The sequence below is a fragment of the Strix uralensis genome, chromosome 21 (assembly GCF_047716275.1).
Source record: "Strix uralensis isolate ZFMK-TIS-50842 chromosome 21, bStrUra1, whole genome shotgun sequence".
In the NCBI taxonomy this organism is placed as follows: Eukaryota; Metazoa; Chordata; class Aves; order Strigiformes; family Strigidae; genus Strix; species Strix uralensis.
Window position 1 is genome coordinate 7,294,154 of NC_133992.1, and position 26,842 is coordinate 7,320,995.

The window sequence follows — 26,842 nt, forward strand, 5'->3', positions numbered from 1 at the left end:
AACCCGGAGGGCAGCATCCGGGCGGGAGGCAGCCCGGCAGAGCCCGAAAAGGCCCTAGAGGGAGAGAAAAAGGCCGTGAAGCCACAAACCCCTTGATGACAGGAGACGAGCGTCTGTGACAGGGGACACCCAGCGGGGACGGCCGTGAGCGGCAGCCCCGCCCCGCCCCGCCGCGGTCACGTGCCCCGCCCCGCCCTTTGACCCCGGAAGTGGCGCGGGAAGAGGATGCTGATGCTGGAATAAACATGGCGGCCCGCGGCGCTGGGGCTGCGCTGTTGCGGGCCGCGGTCGTGCTGGGGTTGGTGCTGCTCTGGGTGGGCCCGGCCGGTGCCCGCGTCCATCATCTCACCCTCAAAGTAAGGTCTGCGCCGCCTTCGTCCCTGCTGACTCGCTCTCTGGGTCGCCTGAGGGGAGCGGCGGGGCCGGCCTGGCCCTGTCTGCCTCCCGCGGGCCGGGGCTGTCCTCCCCGCGCCTCCAGCTTTGTCTTGCCTCCTGCCTTTGGCTTTTTTCTTCTTCGTTTCTTTCTGAGCTCTTCCCCTACGCTTCAGCCTTCCCGGTCCCCGCTGTGTTCTGATTTTCCTGTTTATTTTCTCCTCCCTGCATCCCTATAACCCGCATCCCTGCTTTTTTGGCCGTCTGTTTCTTAATCGTGGGGAAAACGTGTGAAGGGGCCTCAGAACCGTGGTGGTTTGAAAGCGCAGGTGCTGCGTGTCCTGTTAAAAGCGAGGTAGAAAGCTGTGTGTGATAAAACAGGGCTGAACATGAGCTTAGGGGAGGTTTTTGAAGGGTGGTTGGGGTTGCTTTGGCTTTTAATCTGCACTCTGCAATAGTTTTCTTGTCCTGATCAGCAGTCGCTTGACTCTGAAAGGCAGCGTGGCTGTCTTACTGGCCTTCCAGATGTAGTTTCTTTGTGGTAATCAAGTGATCAATAGAGGTAGAAGAAAGCATTGATGCTGACTGCTCTCTAGTTTGGTTTCATAGGCTGCTGGTTGTGAGTGTTGAAAAGAGTGTTGTTTCATCCTGTGACTATATTTGCGAAAAGCTAGTCATTCAGGGCCGTTGATGGGAAGTTGTGCAGATTGTGGCAAAGATCTGTAGCTCCAGAGTCCTGTTGTCTGTTGTGTTTCAAATGACAGGCTGCACAGCTGTTCGGTGTTAGAGGAACTGTGCATTTGGTGTGGTGCTTTTTAAGGGCTTCTATATAGTTCGTGAAATGCTCTGTAAATCTTCAGAATGATGTTGTTAATTTTTTGTTGTCAACAACATGCAATATTTTGCCATTAGAAACAGTGGAGAAAGTTTATAAAGTGGTATATGACTAGGACCAGCATTACTGCATTCTAGTAGAAGTTTAGGGAGAATGCCAAAACTTTGCAGGAGCTCCCCTTCAGCCTTTGGGATACAGTGAATGCTACGGGGACACTAACAACTTATTTGTAGGGAATTGTGCAGATTATGTAGTTGTCTAATGTGCAACTGTATCAATATTGTTCTGCTTCAGGAAAAGTAAACTTTTCTCTGAAGCAATGAATTAGGAGGTTTGTGCTGGTTACATTATTGTTTTGAGGAATTTGTGACCAAAAATTGAGTGCTGGAAGAATTTTTCCTATGCTGGTACTCTTCTGTTGCATAGAAAACTTTCAAACTGGCCTCAAGCAGATGTTCTCAGCAGCAAACGTTATGGCTTCTAGTTCCCATTAGGGTGTGTCTTAACCACCTGGATCAATGACTAAACTGTGTTTGCTGATTTTTATTTTTTTTTTAATGGTCAAAGTGGGGTATGGTTTTAGTTTTGTAGGTATTTTGTGTGAATTGCAACACTGACCTACCAAGCACCATGGAAAGTAGAAGTGTGTTAATGCCTTTGTCCACCTCCTGTATAAACATGAGCTTTATTGTTAGAGCAGTCTCTCCCTTTCTACTTCAGCCACTGTTTTACAGCATATCTGTAAACATCAGGCTCCAATAACTGTACCCTTTCACAATGAAATTTCCCTTCTAGTGTTCTTGCCCTTGGCGCCTTGCTTGTAAGTGTGCTTTGACACTGTGCCAAGCTAGAGGCTGCAGCTTTGTGTGAGTGTTTGATATTAGGTTTCCTCAAACAAGCTGTTATTGCTTAAGTTAGAATAGCCTCGTTCTTGTATCTTTGTAATTAGCATGTTAAGGTGAAACTCTTCTTGTTGTCAGAAAAACAAACCACAGTCTGAGCAGTTTCCTGTTCTGAAAATAACCTTTTATCTTTATTAAAGCATACAAAATGATTTATTTCCTCAGAGTTAGAAAAATTATTTGTTTGAATCTTGCTGTTAGACTAGCCTCGTCAAAGGAGACTCTCTTCCTTAGTAGCAATTGTTACTAGCTTTATTAGGTTAATGGGATATGTTAAAAACCTGCAAAAATTGAAGTTATAGAAGACTGATGGAAACAACTTTCAGAGGTTTCCAGAAGTAGCTGGTAGCTGGAATGTTTCTCTTGACCAAAGATAAGATTTTTGTTGTCTTAAAAGTTGAATGCTATAATATTGAAGCTTTATGTTTTGCATAATGCAATGGCAAGCTGAGAGAATGAGGAAGTTGGTCTAAACAAGGCCTTTGTCAGGTACGTGGTTAAGTTTAACGCAGCGAACGGCCAAACGTACAGGTTTCAAGAGGAACCATCGAACTGACAACGCTGTGTAGCAGCTGTGGTGTTAGTTTCTGATTAAAGCGAGTTATCTTTCCAATTAACTGGCTCCCAAAAGGGAAGTAAAACCTCTCCTATTTTATGATATTGTCAAGATTGAAGTTTCATGTTAAATTATTATTTGGAAGATGTTATTTTTCAGTGGTTGTTTGTAAATGCTTGTGGACTTATAATGTTGGTACGTCTCAGACTTCAGTTGCTCAAGTTGAAAATACCTTTTACAACAATTCATTTAGTCTTACACAAATTATAAGTCTTGCTATTAGTTTCACACCAATAATAAAATTTCTTCCACATAAGGGTAAGCACTCTAATGAAACTTCCACTGTGTGATCCCAATTAGATTTTGGGCAAAATGTTAAAGAATATTTTTCTGCCTGTTCTAGGCTACAGGATCTCGGATACCACTTTCATGTAATCTTATTCAACTGTTGCAGGATCAATTTTTATCCTAGAGGAGTGGAAGAAGTCAGGAAGATTTTTATGGAAATAAGCTGAGAACTTACTGTATTGGTTGGACTGTAACCTCTTGGTCATTAGTCCCAGATCATCTCTTCTCAAAGGGGCAGGCTTAACCGTTAAATGCATCCTATGTAAATTAAAATAATGTGTATGCTAACAACTCAGTTGCTTAAGTGTTCACTTGTATGGGTTCACACCTTTGTTGTAAATTTACAATTCAACATTTCTGAAGTCAGCAGCTGATTAATTATAAATAAAAGCTGGGTTCTTCCAACCTGTTAAACCTCCTGTGAGAGGTGAGGCAATTGTTAGTAACCCAGTATCTTTAAGCTGTCAATATGTGGAGCAGTAGATGCTCTCAGAGCGCGTGCAATTGCTTGGTGGCAACTGGTGACAGAGCGTGTGGGATCACGTAAAGCTGAAGGATTTGTGAACTAAATCTGTAAACTCTAAGCACTCAACACAGATAAAATCAGAGAGGAAAGTGTGTGTGTATTAATTATCTTTTGTTGGTGTGGAACATATTAATGAACTAGCAGAGTAAATAAACTGAAGTTGAACTGAACAGCTTTTGCAAGTACTCTGAATTAAGCAGCTGTCTCTGGTCATGTTTACAAGGCATAAAACACCTTGTGGCTGGATGACACTATCCCCCTTCATATTCCCCTCTACCCAGTCACCCAAACGCTTATGTGTCCAGATGTGGTTAAATACGCATGATGTGCCATGTGAAGAGCTAGTATTCATCTTCCAGTCTGACTGGGAAATTATATTGAAAGCGGTGTTAAATGAACCAGATGGGCTCTTGTTCAAGCCTGTTAAGTGACCTAGAACCCAAAGACAGCACAGCTATAATGCTCTGTTGAACAAAGCATCTGCTGCGAGGCATGTGTCACTAACTTTTTTCCTCTTCTGAGCATTAAGGGAACCATCTGGTTATTTGCCAGGTTAACTTGATTCTATTAGAGCAATCTTGTTACAGATAGATTACAAGTTAGCTGCGTCAGGATTAGTGTCCTGCTATTACAGGGAGTGATATTTATGTGTCAGGACTGTTAAAGAGATATCAACATTAATACTGGGAGTAAAGAAAGAGAGAGAATGTATTGTGCTTCTATATTTCTTAGCTCAGTCTTCCAGTACCTTGTCCAGAACAGTTTGTTTTGCGTTAGCAGGTGACTTCTCTGCTTAGAGTATTCTGCAATGATTGTCTTTTCCTAGAAGAAACAGAAAGAAGAAACAATTTTCTTATTTTTAGTGACAACTTGTAGAAGTGGTTTAAATCACATTTTAAACTTTCTTTTTAATTTTTGTGGCTCTGTTTCTGCTTTTTGTTGAATTAATGATCCTGTAGGGTTGAGGGTCCAACTGCATATCTATTTATTGATTTGTGAATGCAAGGTGACAGGGATAGGACCTTTCCTCATCTGATGGGGCAACTGTGTGTAATGTTTACTACTTTTCATGTAAAGTCCTTCATGACCTCCTTATTTAAAAAAACATGCCCACTGTACTTGAACACTTATTAGCTGAGCAAGGCATGGAAAAGGAACAATTTCTACAGTTTCCTTGACAGACTGAGAGGAAGTGAACTGGTCTGCAGCTAAGACTGGAAGCAGAGGAGGGGACTGGAGTTCTCCTGTTAGAGAAACTAAGCCAAGTGATTCCGTTTGAACCCACATACCCAGTTTTCTGTATTTATCCTACTTATCAGATGCAAGGCCTTGCTAAAAATCACTTGTAGGAATGGGACTACACAAGAAATATTCTTATCTATACCATACACATCGTTTTCCAGTGTGTTAGGTGTTTGCCTGTCCAAACAGTGACCCTGCCTAACATAGGAGATCTGATGGGATGACAGTACACTGTGATACTTATTAAACACTTGGCCAAAACCCAGCTCTCGGTTAGGTAAGATCACTATAGTCAACTAATTCCTCTTCAGTCTGTTGCAATGGCAGTAGCTAGTGTTCAAACAATAGTTGTCTTGATTTGTGTACAGTATTTTTTTTTCCTAGCAATATTTTCCTAGCAATAATCAGTGATGCCAGGTATTTAATTTCTTCCAGACCTTTTCCTTGCATATTTCTCAGTCTTATAGCCAGGTAATTAGCAAAGACACATTTCAAGTTCTTAGTCTTCAGGTTATTGGAAGAGTTGGTCGATTCCAGTGAAATTGTTTATGTCTGAACGTATCCTAAAGAAATTTGCATTTGGTATGATCAGATAGATGTTGTGCATGAATATTTGTGTCTGTCTCTGTCACCCTTCTTCCTATTTGCTGCTGTAGACGACTGTGTATGTGATTTGTAAACTCACTTTCCTTTCTTACAGGATGATGTGAGGCAGAAAGTACACCTGAATACCTTTGGCTTCTTCAAGGATGGTTTCATGAAAGTCAATGTCAGCAACCTTTCATTAAAGCCACCGGTGGGCTCTGATGACAAGAGTAGCTTATCAGTAAGTTACTTTGAGTCCAATTACTGTATTGAGCTCCCTGTGAATTGCCATTGCCCTGAATGCCTTAACTTATGTGAGGTGTCAGATCCTACCTGGTGGTGCTCTTGGCTTTGCTCCCCACTCTGAGCCGTTTATGAGGATATGTATTTGTGGGATTTAGCCTTGACCTCTATCAGTTCTGCTTTAAGGATAAACTTTAACTTATTGGATCCTCTACTGAACTCAATGCACACATCTATAGCCTCTATTGAACACAGGTTTCCTAGGCAGTCGTCTGATGTGAGGTTTTCACAGTTGTCCTGTTACTTTGCAAGGCATTTTGTAATCATTATATCAGTAGGTTTCCAGAGCAGCGACTGTCTTATTTTTAGAGGACTCTAACATTAAATGCTATATAGCACATTATATTAGTGACTTTAATAGACTGAAATACTAGGGTAGAAAGCACACCTGTGTTCTTACTCTTCTGTTACTAAAAGTATTAAATGTCTTCCTCAAGAATATATGGAAAAATACTGAAATAAGTTAAAAGGTTCAGGGACAGAAGGTACTCTGATTAGTTTGGGGTTGAATCGGTATATCTTTTATTCTTGATGGATATGGATGAAGCAGCAGGTTTATTATATTTGAACAATTTTTCTGTCTAATTAGATAATGTGAAAAATACTTGGATTCTTCCTTAAACATAGGTTAATTTATTTAGAGAGCAGTACCTTTGACTCTTTCAGTGGTGGTTTGGCTTCTGATACTTAGGGGAACCCGAGCTGTTTTAATTTGACAGATTCTTCTAAATTGTCTCATAGGTGGGGTTCAGTTTGGATCGAACAAGGAATGATGGGTTCTCCACTTACCTGGTAAGAGATGCGAACTTACTTTTCTAAGCTGGGGTTATCTCAGTCCTACCTTACTGCAGGAATAGTCAGAAGAAATAATTAAAAAAAAAAAAAGGCGGGAGGGGGGCCTTTAGATGTGGGCAGGTTGTTAAGGGCTATTCAGTTTTACAGCTTGCTGAACTAAGAGTCATAACCTCTACCTGGTGGGGAACATGTCCCATTTCTTGTAAACAGGGGGGCATTTCAAAGATGTTTTGCTTCTATTACCAGGATGAAGAAATGGATTACTGTATCTTGAAAAAGAAACCAGAGCAAGATGTCTCTGTTGTAATCTTACTTCTGGACTTCAAAACTGAAGTGTGAGTAAATAGTGTACACTGCATTTTGAAGTTATTTCTCTAGTTGAAGCTAACATAACACTTGTGAAAATTATTTGAGGGCTTGGAAAGCTGCTGTGCATGTAGTTTATTTTTTAATGGGTTACATGAGAATTGAGGGGAGGTGAGAGAAGAAAAAAAAAAAAATTGTCATGTAAAATGGTCCAAGAATTCTTGCTGTATGTTGGAGGGATAAGGGGACATGGGGCAAAAGAATCATACCTTAATTGTGCTGAAGGCATGAACTTGAAGTCTTGAGTCACTTTTTCAGCCACTTTATTGTTTGTCTTATGTATTTTATAGAAGTACCTTCAAGGATGCATTGCTTTCTTTTGCAAGAACAACTGTAACTGTTTTTGTGGAAACGTACTTTCTAATGAGACTCTGGTTATCAAAACTGAATAAACTTATTTTTCTACAGCTGCTCTTGGTTTTGATGTAAATGTAGTGTGACTTCTCCCATGGTGATCAGTTCAGTGCCAGGCTTGCCTGTTCTCTGTGGTAAAAAAAACAAGACAAGTTGATTTTTCCTTTACTACATATATGTAGGCTATGACAGACTCTTTATGAATGTTGATTTGCTTTCATTTTGTATAAAAACTCTTTGTTTATTTAGTGTGAAAGTACGGTTCTCTGCAGAAGCTGCTTCTTTGTTACCTAAAATTTCATTCATGTCTGAGGAAAATGTTACTGCCTTAAGTACAAAGCCGCTAAAAACTTCCCAACAGAGCAGTGATTCTAGTAAAAATCCTACAAAGACCAACCAAAATACAGACAGCAAAGGTAAGCCTGCTAAGCCTGACCTATACAACCTCTTGCTGCTAGTTCTGTGTTGATATGCATCCAGCAGGGTGTTGTGGTCACATTCTGGGGTCTGCTTCAGCTAGAACTTGATACAGTCTTGTGTAAACAAACCTGTGTGTAGAGCTGCCTGCTGGGCTGGAGTCTGTCCTGCTCAGTGATTTGTGTTAACCAGCTCCGTCAGAGACCCAGCAGGACTGTTGGAGACCAACAGTACCTCTGAGGAGGGGTTGAGGTACTTGGTTGTGTTGTCTGGCAAAAAGAAGGCTAAGGGGGAATTTGGTAGCCACCAGCAACTGGTTGAAGAAAGGTTAGAAGGACAGTGATGCCAAGCTATTCTTGGTAGTGGCACACAATGCAACCTGTGGCTGTTCCCCCTTACTAAGTCTTGGGTGTCTCAGATTGGAAGTTGGGAGGGAAAATAAGGCTTTCCTACGTAGGTATTCCAGTATTGTAGTAGATCATTTGTGGAAGCTGTAGAACCTCCATCCTTTGAGGTTTGAAACACTGGAACTAAACAAACACTTGACTAACCAGGGCCAATGTGATACAGTGTTGACACTGGGCATGGTTTGAGTCAGAAGCTGGATAAATACTTCCACAGGTCCTTTCCAGTCAATGTTTGTATGAGTTTGTATGTATCTACAGAGTTGAAATCTAGTCTGTCACTTAGAAGCTATGGGATGGAAAACTGACTATACCAGTAATCTTTCTTGGAGGCACAAATCTTTCTCTGACTTCCAGGCCAGCAGACGAAACAATTTTGTAATCTCAGCTCTGATGGGATTAGCTCTAGACAGTTCGTTATCCCTTCCTGGAAGACTTCAGATCAGACTACTCAGCAGTCTGATCTGAAGTAGTCTGAGTCTGTCTTGGCATGTCAAGTTCACAAGCTTTGATATCGTTGAAAACTTTGCACAGCTGTTCTAACAAGTCAAGAACTAAAGCTGGATGGTGCTGAAGAGAATTGATCTGACAGCTCTAGTCTTGCTTTTTCCTCACATTGAAAAGTGTGGCATGTACATTGACAGTGCAGTGAGGTGTGGAAGCCGAAAGCAAAGCTTAAGTGTTGAACTCTTACTTCCTGGTAGAATAGGATGACCTTATGTTTGAAAAGCTTCTTGTAGGAGTGGAATGAAACTGTGAATTTGACATGCCGCTCTATTGAAGTCTCCTGCCAATTTAAGTTTCTCAAATTCAGAACAGATATTTACTTGGCAGATCACCTATGCTTTTGGGTTTTGTTTGGTTTTTGTTTGTTTGCGTTTTTACTGGGGCCTTGCTTAGTAGAGAGCTGAGAACTTTTTCCTTCCCAAGAGCTAAATAGGACTTCTGTATGTTTGTCAGGCCCTATAGTAATGTCCGGATTAAGATCAGTCAGCAAGATTAACAGTACTCAATCAGAACATTAAAAGTCATAGCTGTATACTGTATGAAACAAGGCTGTAGCCTGCATCTGGTATAGGTCACCTGCCTGCTGCATCACTGTAATTGGAGGGGTTGGAAGGACTTCTTGGGTAGGCTTTTGTAGAAGGCATAATAGTAGAGAAGCCTATCCCAGCGTTTGAGGATGCATTCAGAATGAATGCTAGCTGTAGGAAGAGTCCTGGGAGAGTAAGGAGGGACTGGGAATGAATCTCTGTTAATGATTATTTAGGCAACTGCCACACAGGCGAGTGTAGGAAGACTTGAGTAAGGTATTGGCAATGTGCAAAAGGTGGTAGTCTGTGAGGATGTCTAAATGCAAACACTCTAAATGTACTATTAATATTTTTATCTCTAGATAAGAAGTCCAAACGAAGTACAACATCCTCCCAGGTAAGAAACTATCTGCTGTTCTGTTTCAGAAAGAACCCAGGGGAATATTCCAGTATAAGCATAGCCAGAAAGTGGAGAGTGTTATTTTCTGTTGCTCTCACCTTCCACTGTAAATGTACAGAATGCAGTTTTGATTGTCTGGATGATGTAGCCAAATGTCATAATTATCTGCTTAAAAAAATAAATCTAATAGTCTCTTTTCCTTTTCCCAGAGCATAGTAGAACAAGAACATCCTGTTCACAATGACAGAGGAACTTTCTCATTTCAGGTAGGGTGTCTGTCAGTGTCTAGTCTTAATGTGTGCAGACAGTTCCTTCACTGTACTACTCTGTGAAAAGTAAAAGTCTGGTGTAGATGCCTCTCTGATAGCTCAGTAAGTTTTTGAGTGGACTCTTGTTAAGAATAAGTGCTGGAAATCTCTTTCTTCATAAGGTGTGGCAGCTGTTTTAAACTGTCTTTGGTATGATGCAGTTCTCAGTATCTTAGTCTGTGAGCCTCAGCACAGTAAAGTTTACGGTGGTGTAACTAGTGCATACAGATTTCTAACAACAAATAGCTATGACCTGACTGACTCACCTAAGAGGAAGATATTCTGTATGAAACCAGATTAATGCTTTGTTTCAGCACCTGATTCACTTGTGGTTGTTGGTTACTATAAACCAAACACATTTTATAGTCTATTATGACACAAATCTTATTTCCATAGCTATCATGATTTGTACAGTTGGGGGAGAAACAGACTAGCTGCTTATGCTTTAGAGCAAGTATGATCCAAATTTTAAGCTTCACCACATTAAATATATGACACCTCTTGTTATGTTTTCTCTGTCATGAAGTAAGTTGAACACTGATACCTAAAGGTCTTCGATTACCAGAGTGCATAATCATAGATAGGTGCAGTGATTTTGCATCTGGAATTCTGTTGAAAGTTGCAGGTGTGCTCGTGTCCTCAGAACAGTATGCTTGCTGAAAGGAGCCAGCTTGACCCTAAAGGAGTGACATTTTTCCTGCTTCAGTAGAGATGGCTTCTTACCAGGGCAACCCTGTTAATGAGAAGAATACTGACTATCTTATTCCTTGTTTTCAGTTTTTTTTTAACATCAGCTCTGATAATCAAGAAGGTCTCTACAGCCTTTATTTCCATAAATGTGTTGGCAGTGATGGGCCGACCAATGATCAGCGGCTATTCAGTCTCGATGTGAGTATAGCTTCTAAATTATAATTAACTCATTCACTTAGACTGAAACATACAGCTTCCAATTCTAACTTGTGTACCAGGCACACACTGTACAGAGTGTATAGATGGGGTGGGAAGTGATTCAGAGTTGTGCATTTAATCTTTGTAGTGCCATTCCTGAAGGAAGCAACTACAGTAAGAAGAACTAAAATACTAGTTTTGGGGAAATGTCTGGAAATCTGGAGGCTGCGTGTGGGCTGGGTTCAGTCTACACAGTTGTGACTAGATGCTGTAATGAGATGGGAGCTAAAACAGCTGTTCGTGTTTTGCTGTGCTCAAAAATCACCTTTTTTTTCTTTACACAATTAAAGATATTAAGGCTGTTGCTGCAATCTAAATTGTTGGTATTCGTGATTTCAGTGGTTTTGCTTTTTCTGGCCTAATTAAAGATGCGTTTTTACAGTGTTAGATGCACATCTTAAAGGCAATATGTTATAGGAAATGTCTTATCTCCTTTAACATCCAAGGGTTCAGTCCTATGCTCTTTTAAGCCAGAGTGCATTATCACAGCTCAGGCTTTCCCTTTTTTCTCTTTCTTGTGCTCATGCTGGCATCCACGCTGGTGTATGTAACAAAACTGTTCTGTAATGAATCCTTCACTGACTGAGGTAATGCTCAGCCAGGTCAGACCCCTGAACTGCTTTTTACATGGTTGTGCTGATGCTACAGCAAGGGAAAAGCACGGGAGCACGTAGGTGATAAAACTTAGCAGCCCTAACTCAGACTAGACTACTTTAAAACTGCTTCTGAAGTTGTATGTTTAGAAACCAAGTTGTTGAATTGCTGTTTGTTGCTTTGACCCACTGAAGAAGTTGGAAGGAGAAGAAAACCAGCATAACTAACCTGCTTGGTTGTATTTAGAGATGCAGAACAGTTTCAGTACTGCAAACTAGTTGTGATATGTTATTTTAATAAAGTCCTAGCACATATAACCAAGTTGTTTAGGGGCATAAATAGGATGTTAAAGCTTCTGTTTTCTCAGTCACAGGGTAATAGGCTTGCAGCAGAGTGCTTCCTTTCTCTTGGCAGGTGAAGAAATCCACTGTAGTAAACCTAAGAGTGAGTTTTTCAGCTGTGTATGACTCTCCCCACACCTAAAATCGGGACTGTGCTAAAAAACCTGCTTGTTTATGCAAGGTTGTAGATACTGTTTCTGAATCAAAGGTGGGCAAACTCTATGAAGTTTGGTATAGAGAACAACTATTCTTTGGGAAAATTACTTTGCCTTTCTGAATTACATTGCATAATTGAAGCATTGGAAGGAACCTCTGTCGTCTTCTGCTTTTCAAGGAAATTATGTGGGTGTAATTTTGCAAAATGTTCTGAGATTCTTGGGGATGAAGAGTTGCTTTTATTTTTTTCTTTAAGAGTCATAACAGTCACCGCTTCAGAAAAGCTGCTTTTAACTGCACAAATTTGATTGTGAACTGTAATTGTTAACTCAGTGCTTTAACAAAATGTGTTTTCAACTGTACACATAATGCACCTTTAATATTCAGATAGAAATTACGGAGAAGAATCCTGAAAGCTACCTCTCAGCGGGTGAGATCCCACTGCCAAAACTTTACATTTCCATGGCTATCTTTTTCTTCCTGTCTGGGACTGCATGGATTCACATACTTCGTAAACGCAGGTAAGCGGATCAGCTTGGTGTCAGTGACAAGTATAGGCCTATCTTGTTTGACTTTTATTTTTTTATTCCTTCTCTTAATGACCAATTCACAGTCAGATTAATCACTTGAAACTCCAGATTTGACTCAATATTGTATTCCCAGTACATACAGTTTATAGTTGAAAACAGCTGCTTCCGTCAGTATAATTTTTGCAGACTGTTGTTCTAAAGTTATCTAGTCTTACGTTAAGAAATTCTTTGTGTAGTGTGCATATTAAAATATATTGTGGCAACAAATAAACAGGAAATTCCTGTAGTTTATGACAAAAGGTGAATGCCATTTGAAAATAAATAACAAGAAAAACATGATCAATTTTTTTTCATGTGGGGAATGGCAGCTTACGGCAGTGGAGAGCATAAACATTTTGATTATAGTTGAAAGTGGTAGGAATTCCTAATTGAAAACCGTGCTTCTTAATATTTAAAGCATAGCAACAGAAGCCAGGAGCACCTATTATTCCATCTTGGCTTTACCTTTGGCTTAGTCTGAAGTTCACTTGGTAATCAGGTTATTTGGTAGTCTGGAGTTCACTTGGTGATGTGGTGTAGTGACTTGGAGGTGGAGGGTGATGTAACACGTTTGAATCAGGTTTAGCAAATTTTCTAACAGTTATGGTCTATATATGCAAGATGTTCCTGTGAATTACTGTTTTTAATTAAACCAAGTATTAAAAATCAGAGCTGTAGAACATGTAGTTGAAATGTTCAGGATGTTGCAAAAACCTGGGCTGCAGCATTAAAGGGTATCCTTTTACACTGGTAATCAGCTCAGCCTGGGAGTTACTGTTTGACATTTGTAGGTTTTAAAGGAATACCCTTGGGAACTGAAATTTTTACTGCTGACTTTTAATTGATGCTCTTCCTTCTTTTTTTTTTTTTCTTCCCAGAAATGATGTCTTTAAGATTCACTGGCTAATGGCAGCCCTGCCTTTCACAAAATCTCTGTCCTTAGTCTTCCACGCGGTACGGATGATGTCTCTGCCTGAAGTTGTTTAGCTAGGAAGTAGAAACATGGATCCAGAGCATGCTGTTAGAGAAATCTGCTTTGAGGGGGGAGAATGGGAGAGAGAGAGAAGTGTCTTTCATATTGAAGCACTGGAACTGAACTGCAGCTGTTTGGTGGAAGTGATTCAGTTTTCATCAGCAAATTCTGACTTGAGATCGTGGCCTGAAGTGGTGAAGCAGCAAGCGTATATGAGGGTTGAATGAGTTCCGTGAATCCTAATGTTTTGGCCATCTGTGGCTGGCCTGAAAATTTGAGCTGTGGTGCTGCTTTGGCTACACAGCTTGCAATAAATGTTAATAAATGGAACCCTTGATGAATGTTTGTAAAATTCAAGGGCACTACTTTAGATGAAGTATTATGGTGTACTGTAACAGACCTAACATTATAAGCTTTAACACTTTCAATACATAAAGTCCCTGCTGAATTGTGTTGACTTTGCCTTTCTACTGGAAAGATTTCATAAACAAAGGTAATGAGAAGCATTTAATCCTTCAATGTTTGTGCCAGCTGTGATTTTCACCTTCACGTTCATGATAGGATAACTGCTACAAACGTTTTTGGGGTCTAATGAATCTGGTTTCCACTGAAATTAGAAAGCCTGTAGTAACCTAATGCAACTGAACTTGAACAAGGAATGAATAAATAGGTTACAAATGCAGTTGTTTATCTATAGTTAAGTGTGGGAAGGATGTAGATTGCATGAGATATATCCACTAACACTTAGGAAATACGGCAAATGGAAATGACGTCATTGTTGCTGAACACGTTGGGAGGGAGTGTTCTCTAAGATATAGCAGAGCTGAGTTTGTACCCGCTGATTGGAAAATGAATCTTGAAGTGGCTGTCAAGCAGACCTATTTTATAGACATGGGCGGGGTGCTGATGAGCAGCTTGTAATACATACTGTATTTTCTGCTTCCAGATCGACTATCACTACATTTCTTCTCAGGGGTTTCCTATTGAAGGCTGGGCTGTTGTTTATTACATCACTCACCTGTAAGTATGTCAGAAGATTGATGTGATAGATTCAGACAATGAAACTGAATTCCCTGGGGGGCTGCCCACCTCCCTCCCTCCTGAGCAAACTGGAAAATTGCTGATTCTTTGGTACTACAGCCTGAATGACAGGACAACAATCAGCCCTGTGTGAAGGGGAAAGCTCTACTTATAGAGAGCAGCTGCAGAGAATTGGTACTTATCTGGGTGGAGGAGTAAAAGGAGAAATGCTTTGCTTTTCTTTGTTCATACTAATATTCAAGTATCTAATTTGCTCTTGGTGTGAATGGTAAGAGGGTACAGCTGCCAGTGTTTTCTCCTGTTCACTGTGGTGAATGGATGACTCCCCCAGGAAAAGACTGTGTATATTGACAATTGTGAATGAAGTGTAATATTGCTATGTGATACACAGTTGTAAGCAAGTACATCTGCTTCACTGTTGTAGGATAAGCACTTGCCAAAATTATGAATAGCAAGGCATTTGTTTGGGTTTGTGGCTTTGCTGACTGTAGGAGAGAACCTGGGCAGAAGAGGAAGTGTGATAAAGTCTCTCACTGCAGTATCTGTTTCTCTTTCAGACTGAAGGGTGCTCTTCTGTTCATCACTATTGCCCTTATTGGCACAGGCTGGGCTTTCATTAAACACATCCTGTCGGATAAAGACAAAAAAATTTTCATGATTGTCATCCCACTTCAGGTGAGGACTGAGCTCTGTCAATACTTACTATCTTGTGGGAGAGCTGCTTGTGGAGAGTGTAAAAGACTGAATTCTGCACAAAAATACCATGTAGTTACTGCTTGTATAAGCCTATTGGTTACAATTTCAATTGAGCTGGAATATCCTGGGCCAGAAGTTACTTCTGTAATTTTCCCCACTTCTCCCTATACTGAGTATGAGGTAATGATAATCAAATAGCATCAGCAAATGAACAACTAGCTATAGAGTAGGTGTATTCATGCTGGGACAAACCTTGGGCTGCAAAACAGCACTAAACTGTTAAGCAGAGAAGGTAAATGAAAGTTTTCATTTCTGAAATGCTTGCTGAACGGGCTTAAGAAAAAAAAAAATAAGGAGAAAACAGAGACTTGTAGATTCATTGGGTCTGAGGGAAATTTTCCCAGTGTGTTTGAAGCGATCAGTGCTTGTCTCCTGCTCTAGGAACTGAAGAAAATAGGAAGGCAGCACTTCTATTTGTTGTAGATAGAACAGCTTTTCTGCCTTTCCAGACAGAATCCCTTACCCAGCTGCAAAACCAGAAGTATATAGTTAGTGTCTGAGGCTCTTCTAGAGCTCAGGTATGGAGTACAAAACATAGTCGATGACCAGTCTGAATTATTGGTTTAATTTAGAATAATGCATTTAAACTGTTTGCTATTTGTCTGTATGTGAAGTCCTGTTTCTGTATTTTTATAATTTTGCTATTTTTATCTCTGCTAATACAGTAGATTCAGCATAGTATATAACAAAAAGGACTACTTTCTGAATGCCAGCAGAAATAAGTTCCAGTTAGTTTTATTTCTGTAAATCCTGTGAAGATGCTGCTGAACGTGTGACTTTCTTGACATACAGCTGCAGAAGAATTGTTGATGTTACTGAATGGGCTCTTTCTGTAACCATAGGACAGCTTTTGCTGAATTGGTAGCCCACATCTAGTACCTCCTTGGAAAGCTTCTGAAACCATTAAGCATATTTTGTCCTGTAGGTACTGGCAAATGTGGCGTACATCATCATAGAGTCAACAGAAGAGGGCACAACTGAATATGGACTGTGGAAAGAAATCCTTTTCCTGGTGGACTTGCTATGTTGTGGAGCCATCCTATTTCCAGTGGTATGGTGAGTCACTGCATGTGTTGTGTGGTTTCTATGATAGTTTGAGCAGTTTCTGAACTAATGGGTATTGACTGCTGATTAGAGCTAAAGATACTGCCAAAGCAAAAAAATGTCAGTCCTTTGGAGTCAAATGTTCTGTTACTTTTTTTAAACTGTCAGTCTTAACACTTCAGTCTTGTGTTGCGGAAGATACTTGTTTTGGGGATAAGGTAAGGTGGGTGGCGATTTAAGTGTGGCCAGCACATTGCAGACTAGATGCTTTTGAAACTTGGAATTTTGCAGACGTGCTGATTCTTATATAGAGAAACAGGGTTTTGCTTTACTGCCTTAGGTTGGAAACTAGGCTGCTAAATTCTAAAACAATAGTGCTGTCTAAGATCAGTGCTGCCTTCGACCAGAGTAGCTGCATTTTTACTTGACTGTTTAGAAGAAATAATCCCACAGGGAGCATTTCCCTGCCCTTCCTTCCACTCTACTTGGCAAGGAATAATGTTGGTTATATAAAACTCAGCCAAAACACAGATAATTCAGTTAAACACTATTGTTGCTTCTTGCCAGTTAGAACATTTATCTTCTAAATTAATCTTAATTGAATAAACAGATGGATTTAAAGGAGGAGCTTCTGGCTCCTTGCTTAGTAAACACAGAATATTCTTATTTTTCTCCAGCATCTCCAGTATATTCTGAAATGCAGAGTGAATATAAATGTCTGTCTAGTAAGCATGTCATCACTCTAGAGCATCTAACTCCTGAGCTTGAGAACTGTTTTGTAATGTATATGTATGTGTGTAAAGTCACACATCCATGTTGCTCAGTAGATGGGCGTAAGCTTCAGCTTGGCCTGTGAGGGTGGGTTTCAGCTGTCCTTACCTTCCCAGTCATCTTCCGTGTAAGGGAAAAACCCTACACGGTCTTAGTGGCCGTCTGCCAAGGCTGGGAGATTTGTCCCTTCCCCTATTCCTGTTAAAATGCTGCAGCTCTTCTGAGGTGAGAGCGTTTGGGTGTGGCAAATAAAAGTGCAGGAACATTAGCCTTAATTGTAGAGAAACTCTGATTTCCTGCATTAAAGGTGACTTTGACAGTCACAGCCCTTAATACCTAATGCCAGAATCCATATGTCCTATGAAGTGCTATGCTGGTACCAAACTTGCTTTCCATAAAGGAACTGTATCTGAAGAACAAATGCTTTTGGCTGAACTGCCCTGTAACTGTTTAGAGTGTGCAACCAGTTTTCCTGCATTGTCATGGCACCGACACAAACTGGCAGTGGAGCCCAGGACACAAAATCCTGCCTCTTTTTCATCTGGGTAGTGTCACTGCAGCTGGTGGGATGATTCATGCGAGCAAGGTGACTAAGACTTGGCCCTTGGGTTTACATTCCTGCAGGGTAGCTTCTGTTACATAAGTTGCCTATGTAGACATGTAAGCTGTAATCAACTATTTAAATGAAAAGGGCTTAAAAGAGCAGTAAGATGCCAGATGCTTGGCACTAGTCTCAGTAGTAGCTCAGTTTAATTGTTCAAGTGGAAAGCATTATTCTGGAAAATGCCCCAGTTTCTCACTCTGCTCCTTCCCTCCCACAAAGTTTTCTGTAGGCTGAAGTAGGCTTTAGCAATCGGCTTTCTTAATCACAAGGAAATACAGATACTTGAACTAACTGCCTGAGCTGGGGAGATGGGGGTGAAGTGAAATACATGCAGTGCTAAGCACAGTTAATTACGAACGTAGCTCAGCCATAAAGAGCTAAGGAAACTTGTTGGAGTTCTAGAGGGCTGCAGTAAAAAGGGAGTGCAAAAATTACAGCTAATCTATTTTATTTTTCAGGTCAATAAGACATTTACAGGAGGCTTCAGCAACAGATGGGAAAGGCAAGTAATCTGTAACTTTTCTGTTTTATGCTATATGCCATAAGATAATGCCAGAATTTCGAACACATGATGCTAATTTAAAGTATGTAAACTACAACTATAAATCTACACTATGTTATTGTCACACTGCTGCTTTTCCTCAGTGGGTTTGTGGGAATAACTTTTGGAAAATTACTTTTTTTCGTGTTGCTTTGACTATCAGAACTCATACGTGGAACTCATTCTCTGGTACTTGCGCAGCTCTGAGCTAGACACGACATCTAGAGGAAAATCTTGATGGATTTGCTGCCTTTTCTCAGACTCAAGTGTTCAGAAGCAGAACTAGAAACAAATTTCAGAATTGCTGACTATTAGTCAAAATAGACCCCCTTATTTCCTTATCTTGATTTTTGCAGAAACCTGTTCCTGCCAGAATAGAGGCAAACAAACCTCATTATGAAATTGTCCATAAATTGGCATTCGATGTAACCCAGTTCGTGCCTTGTCCATGTTTGTATAGCAGCTTAAAGGACTGCTTGTGTGAAGTTGAGTTATGTCTATTGTAGCAGTGAAAATGAGATGATGGATGGAAAGCCAACCCAAATATATCTACTGTAGTGTGTGCTTTTCCTGCCTTATCCACTCACTTCTTCTGCATTAGTTCCTCAGTTGGCTGCAGATGCAAGCCACGGAGCATAGTGCTGGCTTCCTTGGAAGCAGGCAGCCATTTCAATATTCTGTCATTTGATGGCTTACTCTTCTTGAAAGCTGGATTTGCGGAAGGTCCTTTGGGCTGAAAGGACGTTGCCAACAGTCTTATCCCTTAACTCCTGTCTCTCCCTTCTGCAGATGGCCTCTTAGGTCTGGGTATGTCTTCCAGCCATTTCCTTGCTTCCATGGAGACACTTGCATTTCAGTGCAGATTGCCTCTAGTCTAGTAGGTGAAGTGTAAAGCTGGGTGCTGAACTCAGCTCTGCAGACCACAGATTAGGTCTTGTCTTGCCATCTGTTAGACTGAAACAATACTTAAGATGAGCCCATCTTTTTTTTTCTTTGAGATTCCAAGCTGTTTAAAAAAACCAAACAACCATACACACACAGAGGAAAAAACCCAAACCTAAAGGGGGGGAAAATATTAATTTCTAATATAAACCAATGTGAAAGAGGTTAGTGTTGATAATGTAACATGAATGTTATTAGGGTAGCTTTCTCATCAGTGTGTTCACATGGGTTTAGTGACATTCACTGGTTAATTTGTTTTACCTTGCCCAGTGAGCATATGTTCTGGAGTATTCTTACTGTTAAAGTCTGCTTAAATTTAGATACTCCTTGAAGCAGTCCCTTCTGAACTAAGGACTTCATGTATGTAAGGCCTGGTTCTTAGCTGAAGCCACCGTGTGTGACTGCAAATAGGTCAGCTTTCCTGTAACTAAGGCGGAACTGCTGGGTGGCAGCGCAGTCTGTGACTGTTCCTATACTGAGCACTCAGCAGCTAGTGCGTGAAACTGAGACACAAAACCTCTAGATCTGTGTGGCCCTCAGGTGATCACCCCGTGCCTACCTTGCACTTAATGGTTCTTATCACAAGATGGTGCTATGGAGTTTGCTTGACATTGAGTGAGGGAGAGAAGTGGCCAACATCAAGGATGTTCAGCATAAAGGCTGGACCTGTCCAGTCATCATCGCGATGGGTGGAATCTGGATCTGAGTAAAACCAAGCAGTTCTGAAGGATGAGCTCTAGTGTATAATAGAGGGAAAAGAAAATGGTGATCTGGAAAAAACTGGTTGTGTCTTTATAGCTAGTCAGTACTAGGCACAATAGTCCCTAAGGACTGTCTTTAGTCCTATTTCTTTTTGTGGTGTTCTCCACAGGTAATGGCACTCTTTATCTTGAATGTTGCTTGTGGATCACCTACTGCTGCTACCACACTTTACCTACTGATGTTACCATCTGGTTGTGCCGATCCTGCAAATTCAATAATTGTGTGTTGAGAGAAACATAGCAGCTGTGTTGTGCTACACTAGTAATAAAAGAAGCTAAGGGAAAAAAATTTCAGAGGAAACGGGCACCAGATTGTGACCAGGATGGCCACAGTGCTGGGACTCACTTGTGAAATACGATGGGATTAGAGTATTTAGAGGCTGTTGATAGGAGCCCATGGGGAGCAAGAGAATGGCAATGTGATGCCAGAAGCAGAATGTTGCCTAACGATGTCGTGCTACTAGTGTGCCTGGTTGAGAAAACCAAAAGTGATATGGTTGCACTGTAATAAGGTAAAACCATTCATATTAGACCTATATAGTTTTGTCTAGAACCACATGCTCTTAACTCTGTAGGCTTCCCTTGGAGGTCCTGTTCTGCAGAGGTGCTGCACAGTGTCTTAGCTTCTCATGAGAAAAATAGGACCAGCGTTAACTCTAAAATCACCAGCATTTTTTTTCCACAGATGAAGATAGTTTTCTCCTGAAGTGATGAAAAATACTGAATCCTTTCCTAAGCAGTTTAACTGCTGCACTGCCTGTCTTGTGGTTAGAGCTGACTGAATCTTGTGCAGACAGTTCTGGTTGGACTGCCTATTGCTTGCTAGGATTTATTGTCTACTATTACCTCAAAGGCTGCTTTTCCTATTCTCTCACACAGACTTCATTAACTTGTAGAGTGTCTTGGGGAATTATATGCTATAAATTCAATAGCTGTTTTTCTTGGTGCTGAGTTTTCTGGTCACCTTCCGGCTGGTGAGAAAGATCTAAGGTAATTTTTGCTTCCTTGTATGTTTTGGAACTAACAACTCTAGGACTTCACGGCTTGTTATCCCAGTGGTGTTTCCTGACTGTCTGTCTGTCTTGTCCTTTTCCAGCTACTTCACAACCTGTTTATTAGATAGCACTCCCTTGGGTCAAGTGCAGCCATGACTGCAGCGTGACTAGACTAGAAATGAAGCAGAAGGCTGGTTGGACTACCAGTCTTTGAGTCTGTTACAACTGTGCCTGCCGTAGGCCTTTGTATTAGCAATGTACAGTTATTAAGAAGGCTTTTTTTTTACCAGCAATGATTTGGAGTCACTAGCTAATGGTCATTTAAACTTGATTTTTTTTTAAAGATGATTTTCTAGAGTGGGAAAGCTAGAGGAATGGGTCTAAAGCCATAGTTATCCTGGGAGGCCTTATATGCACAGATGCTGTGGATTGTTAGTGAAGAATAGGCATGGTACAGTGATACAGCTGACTTTGAGCTGATCACCCTTGAAGGTGATCTTTAAAGCAAAATATCTGACCTACACAGGCTTCTTACCTTGCACAGCAGTGGGTGTAGACATCCCATTTTTAGAAGCTTTTCTCTTGCCCTTTTAAAATCGCCACCTCCAGACTTAAGCAAGCGCATAGCTGCAGCTCTTTGGTCTGTCGCTGTATCTTCTGTCAGGTGGGAGCCTGTGCTCTCTGTCCATTTCTAGATTTGCATAACAAATATCTGCAGATTTAAGGAAATGAGCCTTGCAAACTGAGCTAGAATTGTTTGTGCTGCACAGCTGCTCAACTACCACTACCTTGTTTACAGGTATCATGAGAAAAGGCAGAGAGGGAGTATGTTGCAGTAAACTTGCTTATTTTTGTTTGAAACTTGGAAGTTCTTGGTCACTGGACCTCTCAAGTCTCATAACTCACTCTTGTGTATCATGTCATCTGTTGTTTGAGGGAGGAATGGAGGGCTGGAAACACCACTGCAGTTTTTGTTCTGCTTGTACCTGTGTGTGTGTGTGACGAGAGATGTGAAACTCGGTGCAGTCTGATCACGAACGGTTAGCAATTTTCCTGAAGCAATGCAGCATGTCATAGTTGGCAGCAGAATTAGGGGAAATACGTTGCAGCGTGTAGCTCCCAGGCAACATTCCCTGTGTGCCGTGCAGTGGGCAAATGATGATTAATGCTCTCATGCTTGCCCCCATGTCAGGAAAAACCATTTGCTGTATTCAGTGTCTTCCTGCTTCTGTACCATGAAAATGCTGTGAACAAAGAGGCTCCTGGGTGGTGCAGAACACCCTCTGCTTAGCTGAGCTCAGCAGACGCTGGAGGCGATGGCTCTGTGGAGACCCGTGCTAAAACACCTCCGCAGCTCTCCAGCGAGGAGGAGGGCGTAGAGCAGGGGTAAACATGTTCCAGGCAGTACATGGGCATCTCAAACCTTGAGATAAAGCTTAGTGATCTAAGTGTCAAGACCTCAGTGGATAACACTGATGAGCTGGGAAATGTTGAGCAATGAAATAGGCCTATTCTGTGCCAGTGTACCACTTCCAGGCACCCTGGATAGCTGTCAGGGTTGATGTAGCAATTACGTGTTGGAGATACATTGCATATCCTGTACTTTGGACTTCCTTCTGACCCGGGTGGGCAACTCTTGTGCCAAATGGCTAATACGTTTCAGAATATTCAAGATTAACTAGTCTGTGCTGCCTTCTCTTGTGTGACACTGAGAGTTGTAGCTGTTTGCTTGACCTCTTTCTAGCATAGGAATGCTTTTAAGCAGAGTGCTGTAGAGATTATAGGGCCATGCTCCTCAGAGTTACTCCTGGAGTTGCTTTCTGAGGTCTAGATCTACATGCGTGCCTTCATTCTGGGGGAGAACAGAAAACTTCCATTTACTATTTGGTAATGGCACAGATTGCATCTCAAATGCACCAGAGTTAGTACAGCACACAAAGCACTGTAGAAATATTCTTAACTGTACTTCAGCATGATCACTTAAGATGCATTATAGTTTGCCCTTGCGTACCATATTGTCTGGACTTGAGCTCCCTATGCCCTCAGCTGCAGTCCTCTTATTGTTATTGCATACATATTCTAAAAAGGTCAGATTTATTCATCAAAAAGCTATTGTCTGATGGTGTGCAAGGCTGTAGTGGATGGTCTGACTTTTTAGTCTTATAGGCTGTCTTAGCATTTGAAATGAGCACAGGGAGCAATCAGAGAGACTGATTATCAAAATACCGTGGTAGCTATGTTTTAATTGATGCAGATCAGGCTATTGCAGGCACAAGCTGTTGAAGTAAATGGTGATAGAGAGGCGAAACTGAGGGAAGCAAGGTATAGATGTTATAAACCTTTCTTAGAGGATGGCTTTTATCTTTTTAATTACTCTATGAAAGAGATGGAATGCAAGTATGAATTCATTTGTAAAACCTTTGGTAGAAAGTCTCTACTTCCCCCCCCGCCCCCCCTTCTCTGCAGTTAAGTACTGTTGCTTGAAGAATGGTTATCATACTCGAAACATAAATTTACCCAGCCTTTACTGCATGCTGTGATTGCTGCTGTGTTATCACAGCTTTACAGGTTGGGGCTGCAAGTGATTCAGGTTGTAAGCGACAGCTGCTGGCCTCGCCTCTCTCCGTGCAAGTGTTGCTGCCAGTGTCTGGACTGCCAAGCGAAGGTGAATTGAAGTCTTAGTGTCCAGCATAACAAGACTCAAGTGTTACTGCTTGGAGCACATTCAGCCTGTGAAAAAGCAATTCACAGGCTGCTGATGCCAAGCAATGATGATTTTAGACTTTCTCCAGAACAGTGTGTGCTGTAACTTTGAGCTGTTTAAAAAAACTGGCAGAATTTTGTAGACGTGCATTAATACTGACTTTAGTGTCTCCTAGTGGAGAGAAGTATTCCTGAAGTTGAGGCAGGTAGAGGAGAGCACCTAGTTGTGATAAATGAGCAAGCCAACTTCCAGAGGTGGCTCTTCAGTCCTTCTGTGGTTGTCTCTTTTACCTTCCCTCACCCTTCTTTCCCACGCTCAGCCATTCTAGATATCGGGATGTGCCAACCCATGACTCTTTGGTATTGATTATCATGATGAGTAAGTGAGATCTTGAGCTGTGCTCTGTCAGCTGGGAGAGGTGGCATTGTGACACTTCAGTTGGCAGCCAGATCTTTGGCTTCACTGTCCTTTCCTCTTATGCACTGCATGAATCCAACAGAAATGACTCCCCAGCTCACTCAGTTGTTGACTGTAAAGCACTGATGGACTGGCAGTTTGAATCACAGCTGTTGAGTTGGTGTTCCTTTAACTACAAAGCCTGGTAATTCTCATGGCCTGTCATTGCACCAGTTGGTGGCAGTTCTTGAAGATGAATGCGTTGAGTTCAAAATAGATCCTTCTGTGTACAAACCGGTATGTGGTAAATCACAAGATCTTCATGGTCACACTTAATGTAGCTCTAATTTAAATAAGACAATATTGCTTCCCTGCTTCATGATTTAATGAACTTGCCCTGCATATTTACATGCTTTAATCTTTTTCCAACTGTGTTATGAAAAGCTTTTAACATTAGGTTATCTGGTAGAGCACTAGACCAATGAAAATCCATAAGTTTTTGCTATTTAAATGTGGGGAAACTAGCTTTTGTGAGGGATGGAAATGAGGGAGAAGTAGCTAAGCCAATGTCTCAGGGCTGATTTAGCTACCAAGGATTTAGTTAGATTCTTGTTCTAACAGTTCCAAGTCTTGCCATCTGTTGCCCAGTGAAGTGCTCTGTGCTTCACTGCTGGTACTCTACAGATGCCAGTCTAGAGCTTGGGCATTGCTTTCTGGAGTCCAGAACTGTGTATTGTGAAGTAGATGCTATTCCATGTTCGGTGTTTCATATTGCAGTCTGGAAAGGAGCATCCTCCCAAAACTGAGAGCAAGTGTTCCTCTGACAGACTGTGCTGTAAGATTGCCCCCATGAGCATAGTCCTGCCCAAAGCCAGCCCTGTCTGACCACCAGTCAGATGAGTGTTGCACAGTACGAGCTTTAGTTGCATGGAAACAAGCTTGGTGTTCCTTCACAAATAAGGTTTGCGTTTTTCTTCTTGAGCTCTGGCTCTGTTTTCTCTTACTGACATGCCCTGTGCTCTGTCAAAAGTTACACATACCATCTGGAAATGTGTAGAAACCACTAGTCAGCACTAAATCAAAACTGCTCTTAGCTTAGTTTTATCTACCTGTCAGTTTATGCCTTGTGTAAATCAGGTACTGTTGTCATAGTATGTCTGCTGGAGGAGGGTTTATATCTGTCTCAAAGTGTCCATAGCTTTCAGTGGTTCTCCTGGAACACTAAAGGTAAGTTTTGCAAAGTGAGTCTTGATCTCTAGATTATACAAAGTAGGTTTATACAGAACATTGGCTGTCTTTACTGTAGCTTATGTAGTGGGAACCCAGAACAGTTTACTTTGGGTGATGCATTTGACATTTACCTTTTCATAAGAAAAGCTGCTTTTTTTTTTTTTTTGGTCACAGGAAGTGAAACAGTTCTTTGGTAGCTGTTAGCCCTCCTCTTCCTGATGTATAATACTGTATTTTGTGCTGTTGTGAACCTAGGAAATATGAAGTGCAAATACATGCAACCTTTAATAAATCAGCTTTTTGCAGTGGATGATTTCTGTGAGGGAGTGTAGGTGTAAGCACATGATAAGGAGGGCTTGGAGGGAATACCAGTATATAGGTGGCACTACTTTTCTAACTGTCAACTTGTGTTCATTTGCTCTAAATTTCATCTCTGTATGCTGTCAACATATCTTGGACTCTTTGCCTCTGCTGTTGTCACAAAAGCATCAGGAGTCTGTATTTGTAATCCTGCTGCACCTATAAAACCTGACTCTCAAACCAGAGTTGACAGCTCTTCCATCTGTTGGTGACCTCTGCTCGTTCACATGAATATCTGCTGTGTTCCTCAAGAGCTGATGAAATCTGTCCAATAAGCACAGGTTAGCCTGGGGCCTTCGCTTACACAGTTTGTGACTGAAACGCACACATTTGCTATGAGAACTAGTCAGTATGACTTCCTGTTTCACTTGTAAGTTGTGACTGAGCCATGAATGATAGAGGATACTACTTAGATGTTAAAATACTTCTGCTGTTCAACAAGATGCAGTGGTTCCTAGAGCTGCAATTACCTCGAAGTTGCTCAGGTCAGCTGAAGGCATAGAGCAGGTCAGGAAGTACTTGAGAAAAGATATAAATTTTCTAGGACGTGTTGTCAAGTCTCACGTGGCCCTTCTGGCAGGATTGAGGTGACAGTAGTTGACTACATACAGGTAAGTATTAAAAGAAGGTTCTATATTGTTGAGGGTGCGCATACAAAATTTAGTGTAAAACGGATCTCTGAGTTGCCTTTAGAGAGCGTTCACCCCAGCCTAGGAGTTGTCCAGTGCACAGCAAACCAGACTGGCACTCCTCAGAGTGCCCACTGGGCGGTGGGACAAACCCTTCTAGTCTGGGATTACCCTAGTTCTTGACTACTTGCCCCTTGCAGACAAGCATCAAAAGAAACTGTCTCATTTTAACACTTTTCTGATGGACTTTTGTGTTCTCTTGATAGCTGCCATTAACCTAGCAAAGCTGAAGCTTTTCAGACATTACTATGTTATGGTAAGTAAAACCCTGTACCCACGCATACAGAGCACTTAGAAGCCATTCAAGCCTTTTGATGGATTACTTGTTGGAAGCTACTAGAGCTGGTAGATGTGGTGGAGATGTTCCTGTGGCAATGCTGTGCTTTGGCATCTTGGTCAGTTGGATTACAATCTTCAAAACAACTTCCTTTCTTTTCCTAGGGGTTGAATCCTTCTGTCTATCTTTAAATTGGTTCCAGCTATTTGTAACACTTAGTGATTTTCTCTGGAGACAGCTTGAGCTGCCAGTTGAATTGATGGGCTTGAATAACGTACTGTAAACTTGCTAAAAATTAAACTTGGGACCAAATGGTGCCTTAAGATGCATGTGTGCAGTTTCTGATTAAGTCAGTGGGAGCCATGAGCATACCTCCCAAGAGAGCATAGGCTTCTTAATGATT

General features: G+C 41.3%; 1 protein-coding gene across 1 annotated transcript in view; it reads left to right on the top strand.

Moving 5' to 3' along the window:
• Window positions 1-221: 221 nt before the first annotated feature.
• The window catches only part of GPR107 (G protein-coupled receptor 107), a 40,710-nt gene continuing 14,089 nt past the window's right edge, over window positions 222-26,842 (top strand). The window contains exons 1-15 of the mRNA XM_074891553.1: window positions 222-356; window positions 5,482-5,607; window positions 6,411-6,461; window positions 6,711-6,799; window positions 7,434-7,600; window positions 9,402-9,436; window positions 9,649-9,705; window positions 10,525-10,635; window positions 12,174-12,307; window positions 13,234-13,309; window positions 14,275-14,348; window positions 14,927-15,044; window positions 16,051-16,181; window positions 18,003-18,046; window positions 26,369-26,418. Coding sequence (XP_074747654.1) covers window positions 246-356; window positions 5,482-5,607; window positions 6,411-6,461; window positions 6,711-6,799; window positions 7,434-7,600; window positions 9,402-9,436; window positions 9,649-9,705; window positions 10,525-10,635; window positions 12,174-12,307; window positions 13,234-13,309; window positions 14,275-14,348; window positions 14,927-15,044; window positions 16,051-16,181; window positions 18,003-18,046; window positions 26,369-26,418 — 1,374 coding nt within the window. The 5' untranslated portion in view covers window positions 222-245. The remainder of the gene's footprint in view (window positions 357-5,481; window positions 5,608-6,410; window positions 6,462-6,710; window positions 6,800-7,433; window positions 7,601-9,401; window positions 9,437-9,648; window positions 9,706-10,524; window positions 10,636-12,173; window positions 12,308-13,233; window positions 13,310-14,274; window positions 14,349-14,926; window positions 15,045-16,050; window positions 16,182-18,002; window positions 18,047-26,368; window positions 26,419-26,842) is intronic.